Below are 8,679 nucleotides of genomic sequence, written 5' to 3'. Positions count from 1 at the left end.
ATTTTGATGCTACCTCATTTCATTACGCTGTAATTTCAGCCCAGCTGCTTGTGTCTGTAAAATGTACACCCAGGTTAATGAGCTGGATCAGTGGGTAAAGGTACTTACTGCACAAACTTGTTGATCTAAGTTGGATCCCTAGAACCCAGGTAAAGGTGGAAGGAGAGAACTGACTCCACAAAGCTGTCCTCTGATGGACATGTATCCTGACCACGTGCACACACACACAGTGAAAATAATACAGCAGCCATCCTGATAAAAAAATATGCATTAAGACCTATATAGGGGCAGGGATGTGTCTCAGATAGTAGAGTGCTTGCCTAACATGAACTAAACCCTGGGTTCTATCCCAGCACCACATGAAACTGGAATGGTGGGAGCTGGAGAGATGGCTCAGAGGTAAAGAGCACTGGCTGCTCTTCCAGAGGTCCTAAGTTCAATTCCCAGCAACCACATGGTGGCTCACAACCATCTGTAATGAGATCTGGTGCCCTCTTCTGGTTAAACATGCAGACAAACACTGTATACATAATATATAAATCAATCATAAAGAAAAGATGGGAATGGTGGGACATGCCCATAGCTGTGACTGCACTGCCAAGCCGGAAGGCTGTGGGCTCCCACACAGCAGGGCAGGCAGCAGAGTAAGGCCGGGAGAGAGCGGTATGATGGACAGGCCTGAAGAGCCCGGGGAGAAACACGATGCCTACAAGCCAGGGTAGTGGGGTGTATTTTAAGAACTAAACCCTACATCTTACTGTATATGGCAACAAGAATTAGACTAGAGCACTGCAATGCAAGATGGGAAACTCTGGCTTCTCTTCAGGGTATTCCTTTGGGAACTCCAAGGCTGCAAGCCTCTAAAGCAGTCAGCACTGACTTAAGGAGACTTTGGGGAGGAGATAGAAAAGACTCTAGGAAACTGCTGTGCCCTGTACCTCCCCATCACAGGGAGGTTTGGGGCCCATGGCCATCTGTGGGAGTTTTGAGGCTGTAGCTCCTGAGGAAAAGACCTTCTCCATACATGCCACTCCCACCCAGAGTCCATGAGGACGAGACAGACAGGTGGCAAGGATGGAAAACACCTTTTATTACCAGCTTTCGCCCACACCCCAGTGGGCGGACTAGAGGCGCCCCTAGGCATAGTACTGCAGGTTGGCTTTCTTCTTGGCCTGCACCTCTAAGATGCCCTCCATGTAGTCCTCGTGGGTAAGCTCCGTAGCACCTCTGCGCAGTGCGATCATACCCTGCAGCCATGACAGATACGGTCTAGTATGGCCCCCTGAATCCTGAGCCCAACTTCCAAAGGCCTGGGCCCCTGATCTATCCAGGGAAAAGGCAAGGCTGAAAGAATCCACCAATTCCCTGACCACTCACCGCTTCCACACACACGGCTTTGCACTGGGCCCCATTGAAGTCATCAGTGCAACGGGCCAGCTCCTCATAGTTCACGTCAGGACTGGAGAAAGGACAGATACCACAGAGCTTGATTACTCACGGAGAGAACGTGAATGGGAAGATGTCTTACTATGCACCCACCAAACAATAAAGTCAACTCGCTTTCTGCTGGCAGGCAAGTCTTTACCCGCCCTGACCTTTCTTTCATTATAAAACAAGGGGTTCAAGATTAATGAGATTAGGCAAAGCCACTTATAAGATCTCTGATACTGCAATCTTCTAGAACCCTGCATCTGAGACTCCAGTAACCAAATCTGCCTGAGGCGAGAAAACAAGGGGTTCTATAGACGAAAGGTAACGCCAGAGTGGTGTATCACTCAGCCCAGCGCAGCTACCACATCTGTCCTCTTATGCCAAGCACTGCACTTAAGACATCATCATGGCACTGGGTGGTGGCGGTGCATACACATTTAATGCCAGCACTCAGAAGACAGAGTTCAAGGCCAGCCTGGTTTACAGAGTAAGTTCCAGGATAATCAGAGATAGGCAGAAACTTTGTCTCAGGGGAAAAACAACCACCACCACCAAAACATCATCACAGCCAATTCTCAAAGTGGAGTAATTATCCCCAAGTTTCAAATAACAGAGCATGCTTAGAAGGTCAGGCCACATGTTCAAAGTTGTACAGGTCTGAGCTCAAATCATCTGGTCCTGATAAGATTCTCGTAAGTCATGCTGGGCTGTGCCTACCTACTGGGCTGTGGGATTTATGTGTCTTCAGATGGGAGGATGAGGCACAGGTGACTTTGAGGACCATACCACCTATGAGTAGGGTCTGAGTCCCAGCAGAACTCTTAGACAGTAGGGGAGAAATGGAGACTATGTGCATGCATAGGAAGGGGAGAGGCGGTCAGTGGCTGGGCAACACAGTACAGGAGGGATGAGAACCGAAGGTCCAAAAACGTCTTGCAGCTGACCTGACATTCATCTTCCGTGAGTGGATCTGCATGATTCTGGCCCGAGCCTCCTCGTTGGGCATCGGGAACTCAATCTTGCGGTCCAGGCGTCCTGAGCGGAGCAGGGCAGGGTCCAGGATGTCCACTCTGTTAGTGGCTGCAATTACCTAAGGAATAAGGGAAGCAGCAGCTTCAACTGAAAAGCAGTACATCCACCCACAGGCACGAGTCGAGGCAGGTCAGGGTGTAGGAAAGATGGGTCCCAACTCTGCCAGTACCGGAGCCCCAGGTCAGCCCAGCAGCTCAGCTGCATTTTATTCACCTTTACTTGGGTGTTGGGCTGGAAGCCATCCAGCTGGTTCAGAAGCTCCAGCATGGTCCTCTGCACTTCCCGGTCCCCTGCCTTTTCACTGTCGAAGCTGCGGTGCACAGGAGCCAGAGATGCCAGTGACATCACGGCATAAGCACAGGCTATTCCAACTTGTCCAGGGAAATGGTTGCCTCAACTTGAGGCTCCCAGCCCAGGGACTGGCACAGAGAAAGGTGTCACCAAGAGTTAACTGCAGCATTCAACAAAGCTTGCAGAGGCTTCTGGGATCAGATGCTTGGCTGACAACAGACAGTGAGCAGAAACAGCCAGGGCTAGGGCTGTAGCTTTGAGCAATGTGTGATCCCACAAAACTTTTGCTCAGAGAATCAGGAGCCTAGGCATCCAACCCCACCCCAGGAAGGGCTCCTGAGTCTGAAGACAATGGCTGGGCAACTACCCAATGAACAGGAAAGAGCCAAAAATCAATTGGACACTGGGAGGGTGTCCAGGGTGGGGGCAGAGTGAGACCGGAAGGACAGTCACACAAATGTAGCGCTTATGCTAAGGAGCATGGGGTGAACGCTCAGAAGGGCTTTAAATAGGATCTGTGGGCAACAGATTTGAATACACGTGAGATGACCGCCATTTCTTTTTTGAGAGAAATGTGGCAGCTGCAAGAATTTAGGAAGCAGAAAAACAGAAGAGTTACTACTCAGGGAGGAGGGAGGAGCAGGATGGGAGAGAGCTGTAATTTACTTGAGTTGGGATTTGAGCTCCCACCCCATCCCTCACCCCCAGGAACCCTTGGAAGTCTTTAGCACACTCCCTTACCGCTTGGTACCAATGGCATCCAACTCATCAATGAAGATGATAGATGGCGCCTTCTCCTTGGCCAGGGCAAAAGCATCACGGACCAGCTTGGCGCCATCTCCAATGAACATTTGCACCAGCTGGGGGCCTGCCAACTTCAAGAAGGTTGCCTGAGAGAGAGGGGACAGATCAGCCCAAAGGCCCAAGAGGTTCTAAGAATTTTTAAGCCCATCTCATACAGTTTCAACCCACCCACCTCCTCCTCAGTGGCCCCCCGCACACACCTTGGTCTGAGCTGCACAAGCTCGGGCAAGCAGAGTCTTCCCTGTACCAGGCGGCCCGTACATCAGCACTCCTTTTGGGGGCTGGATACCCAAGTTCTCAAACTTCTCTTTGTGGTTCATAGGCAGGACAATGGCCTCTACCAGCTGCCAGGAAGAAGTCCTGGGTGAGCAGAGTGATGCCCTGAGGGATACACCCTAGTCTAATCCGCCTATTTCCTATTCCAATGCAGACACTCTACTCTCTCTCCTACAAAATGACATTAAAGTTCCCATTTCCCACCCCAAGGACAGTCACTCTAGAACTGCAGGCCCTGGCCTGGGTTGGGTACATGGCTCAGCTGTTCAAGCACCCATGGAAGAATGCAGGCATGGACATAAGTCTATGACCTCAGTGCACTGGACACACAGTCAGGACCATGAGCCTAGCTCCGGGTTCAGAGAGGGACAGTGTCTCAGGAAGAAGGTGGAGAGTGACAGACCAGGAGACTTGACATTTCCTGTGCATACATGTACCGGCACTGATATCACACACACTGAAGGAAGGAGGAGCCTGAGTGGAGTTTCTGCACTAGCCCCTTCTGTGGCCTTGGGCAACCCCTTCAAATCTCTCTGGAATCCAGGCTATCAGCAGTTAACAATGCTTTTTTTTCCTCCTTAAGCAACTCCTTTACAAGGATAAAGGCACAATGACGGAATACAATCTGGTCAAATAAGTGAAAAAACTACAATAGGCTGGCAAGGCTGCTGGCAGCGGCCATGCCTCCCTCACCTCCTGGATCTGCTTGTCCAGGCCCCCGATGTCACTGTATTGCTCTGTGGGACGCTCATCCACTTCCATGGCCTTCACCCGAGAGTCGTACTCTGTGGGCAGGGTCTCCAGGATCAGATAGGAGTCTTTGTTCACACCCTGAGGGCAAAGCAGAGAGTCTGCATTTGTCCCACTCTGCCTAAAGGGCTAGGGGAAGAAAGCTACGGACAGGGGAAATACAAGAAGCACAGATTGCAAGGAGAAGTCCTGCTGCAGCGCCAAGTTCAGAGGCAACAGTGACCTAAGGCAGCGTAAGCTCACTGGAGAAGCCCTGCCTGGGCTCAGGCAACACTCACCACCAGGTCTCCTGGCTTCAGCTTCTCTGCATCCACCAAGCCAATCACTGGCAGGAAGTATGTCTTCAGGAAAAATTACAGGCAGTTTCAGCTACTTCCTCACTGAAGCTCCCCAGGGCTGCCCCTGGCCCCTGTCTACTACTGAGCCAGCCTTACTTGTCGTGTGGAAGTTTTGATCACAGCACACTTGCCCTTCCTCTGTGAGTCCAGGTCAATATTGGCACCATCCTCCTCCTGGTCATTGGGATCAACGTCCAGCAACTAAGAAGAAAAATAAGCCCAATCCCTTGAACTTCCCAGAGTGCACTGCTATGTGGGCCAAAACAATTCCCACACTCACAAGGCCACAGACCCTACTTCGCTCTCCAAACTAGCATTAAGCTTAGTAAAATACACTTGAGTCAAGCAGTGGTGGTGCACACCTTTAGCCCCAGCACTCGGGAGGCAGAGGTAGGTGGATCTCTATGAGTTACTCTGGTCTACAGAGCAAGTTCCAAAACAGCCAAGGTTACACAGAGAAACCCTGTCTCAAAACAAACAAACAAACAAACCCACCAAAAAATAAATGACTGAATAAAAAACTATATACTAGAGGCTTGATAAAATCTTTGCTTCTTTACTGCTTCTGTATGCAAAGTTCATTCCGTCAGTGCAGGCCTGTGTCAGTGCAGGCCTGTGTCTAGGAAGTGAGTCTCAGGAGGGCTTGTATCAACTCTATCCCTATGGGCCCATAACAAGATGTCTCCACACACCCTCTTCCCCTCCACATATATATACACACCTCAATGACGTTGGAGACAAGGTATGGCAAAGTTTTGTTCACTTTGATTTTCTCACTGTTCTCTTTGATTTTATCTTTCATGGCTTGGAGTTCATGGGTGACTCGCAACACTTCACTCTTCATGATCTGGTAAGAAAAAAATAAACGTTCAACCCTGATTTAGTTTGTTGACATCAGACTGGGAGACCCATCCAATGAGACCCAGCCTGTCTGTGTCCAAATTGCAGAAGTCAAGACAAGATGCCAGTATGAAAACTTCCTGGTGAAGTAGCTGTGGAATAAAGGGATAGTGGTGGTGGTGAGATGGAGACTTATTAAAAAGTTTGGTGCTGGGCAGTGGTGGCCCAAGACTTTAATCCCAGTACTCGGGAAGCAGAGGCACCTGGATCTCTACGAGTTCAAGGCCAGCCAGGGCAGATTCCAAAGGTACAGAGAAACCCTGTCTCAATTTAAAAAAAAAAAAAAAAAGATTGGTGCTTTAAGACAGTCTCATGTAGTCCAGGCTGACCTGTTCGTCTCTTCTCCTCTTTTAAGATTTAGTTTAGTTTTGTTTTCTTTTTTGCTTTCTCTGGTTCCAGGAGATAGGCCCCAAGCCTCCTGCATTATGATTGTAAAAAAGGAGACAGGGGGTCGGCGGGGCGAGTCTTGTTGGGACTCCAGCACCTGCACCGGAGTCAGGCGCCCACCTTGATCTCACTGTCCAACAGCCGTGTGCGCTGGATGATCTCCTCTGTGGACATCTTGAGCACCTCCTCCCCAATGCCATCTTGCTGTTTAAAGAAAGGAAGAAATACTTATTTACTCTCACTAAGAGCTGCCGTCCCACGTCCCCACACTCGCGCACAGCAGGATGAAGTCGGGTCGTCTGCCCACGTCCCAAGCTTGACGCCCAGTCCGAAGCGGACCTGGGACTCCCAGCCACCTGCTTCCAGCCCTTCAAGAATGTCTCGCACTCCGGCCCAAGCTCCGGGACGCCCCTCCATCTCCCGGCACTCACCTCCGCTTCATCCCACACGGTCGCCATCTTCTCCTGCCGAGTCACTGGACTCTCGGGCGTCGGCAGCAGATTCATTTCCTGCATGAAGAGGCCGAAACTGGGAGTGCGCCCGAGCCCCTGCGGGAGCCCAGCGCAGCCTTTCTCAATGCCCTCTCTCCACCAGTGGCGAACTTCACCCGCGATCCCAGACTCGACAGAATTAGCTGCGTTTCCAGTGCCGAGCGAATCTGCCGCTCGGACTCCACGAACCAAACCCAGCACAAAGCCCGCCCCGTGGCTCGCCGGTTGCTCCGGTTTGTGCCGGAGCGATAGATGGGCTGCTATTGGCCGCGGCACGTGGTAGGGCGGGGCCTGACGCACAACCGGAAGAGGCGGGAGTCGCAGAGTCTTTCGGGAAATGCAGTTTTAGCCCGGCGGGTAACCAAAAAGGCAATTGCGGAGGCACAAGTTCAAAGTCAGAGTCCGGGTAAACTTGAAATTGAAAGATTTGTAAATCGCAGGGCCTAGAATCGTTTATCTTTAGTCCCAGAACTCGAGAGGCAGAGGCAGGAGGATCTCCAGAGCGAGTTCCAGAACAGCTAGTATGGCACTGGCTCCCCAACCATAAAGGACACACCCAGCCCTGTGCTAACCTTGCCTTTTAGCTTCTGTAGTTCTGCTTCTGGCTCACTGTTCTTGTTTATTAAAGTGTGTCAGCCCAGGACATGTTTTTTTTTTTTTTTTTTTTTTTTTGGTTTTTCGAGACAGGGTTTCTCTGTGGTTTTGGAGCCTGTCCTGGAACTAGCTCTTGTAGACCAGGCTGGTCTCGAACTCACAGAGATCCGCCTGCCTCTGCCTCCCGAGTGCTGGGATTAAAGGCGTGCGCCACCACCGCCCGGCCAGGACATGTTTTTTTTTTTTTGTGCTTAAAAGCTCACCCTGGAAAGGCTTAGGGCTGCGATAGGATCCCGAACCCCCAGTGTAGTCATTGACTGGCTAGTAAAAACTTTCTGTTGCCGGGCGGTGGTGGCGCACGCCTTTAATCCCAGCACTTGGGAGGCAGAGGCAGGCGGATCTCTGTGAGTTCGAGGCCAGCCTGGTCTACAAGAGCTAGTTCCAGGACAGGAACCAAAAGCTACGGAGAAACCCTGTCTCGAAAAATCAAAAAAAAAAAAAAAAAAACCTTTCTGTTGACCTAAATCCAAGCACTCTTCTCGAGTGAATGCCCACAACAATTGCTCCTGCTAACATCAATGCAGCTCCACCAAACTGGCCATATAGGAGAAACTCGCGTGATAATGCCTATGCGGTTAAAAACAGGACTCAGGTCCGCAGCATTTGTTTTCTGTATTCATCATGACCTTGGTGAGCAGAGCAGGTCTCCTCTGAAGATTTATTTATTTTATGAGTGTTTTGCCTACATGTGTGTCTGTGCACCACTTGAATCCAGTGCCCAAGAAGGCCAGAAGAGGGCATCAGATCCCCCTGGAACTGCAGTCACAAAGGGTGAGAGCACTCATGTGGGTGCTGGGAACCAAACCCAGGTCCTCAGCAAATCAGCAAGTCTTAATCGCGAGTCATATCTCCAGTCTCTCTTGAACAGCATAAGACTAATTGTGCTTGTGTCTGTTACTCAAGAGAACCTCTCTCGCTAGTTTGAGATGAATGCTAGCCCCTTGTATTATCTTCATGGAAGCCACATAGCTTGTAATAAAAGTCAAGCCATCATATCTTCTCTAAATTTGGGGGATGCTTGTGCAGTGGTCGCCGTGGGATACAGCTGAAAGCAGACCTTATTTAGATAACAGCATTTGTGGTTTTCCTCTCAGACAGACATAGCATCTCTCAGCAGTGTGTTATTCTATCCTCTCAAACATGCTACCTTGTGGACAGATTATTGCCAATTTTAGATAAGCACACAGAAGCTCGGAGGGTTGGATGATGCACCCAGGATCATTCAGAGAATCATTGCCATATGGGCCTACTGATCTCAAATATCTACTTCCAGCCGAGATTGGCAGCATGCCCAGAGGTTGAGGCCAGCCTGAGAATTATATCTA

The 8,679-nt window shown here is 50.3% G+C and overlaps 1 protein-coding gene across 1 annotated transcript; it reads right to left on the bottom strand.

Annotated features, from left to right (window-relative positions):
- Positions 1–1,068: 1,068 nt before the first annotated feature.
- On the bottom strand, positions 1,069–6,941 carry Psmc3 (proteasome 26S subunit, ATPase 3). Its single transcript, XM_041637602.1, has 12 exons — positions 6,641–6,941; positions 6,330–6,413; positions 5,644–5,769; positions 5,019–5,123; positions 4,863–4,925; positions 4,528–4,665; positions 3,759–3,902; positions 3,496–3,644; positions 2,677–2,773; positions 2,376–2,521; positions 1,378–1,459; positions 1,069–1,247 (listed from the first exon to the last, which is right to left on the bottom strand). The coding sequence occupies exons 1-12, from the start codon at positions 6,722–6,724 to the stop codon at positions 1,137–1,139; spliced, it is 1,329 nt and encodes a 442-aa protein (XP_041493536.1). The 5' UTR covers positions 6,725–6,941; the 3' UTR covers positions 1,069–1,136.
- Between the last annotated feature and the right edge of the window lie 1,738 nt (positions 6,942–8,679).

Source organism: Microtus oregoni, unplaced genomic scaffold (genome assembly GCF_018167655.1).
Source record: "Microtus oregoni isolate MIOR12 unplaced genomic scaffold, Mior012 000053F_ref0000044, whole genome shotgun sequence".
Lineage (NCBI taxonomy): Eukaryota > Metazoa > Chordata > Mammalia > Rodentia > Cricetidae > Microtus > Microtus oregoni.
The sequence above is the reverse complement of the archived record's forward strand: the minus strand, read 5'-3'. Positions and strand labels throughout refer to the sequence as shown.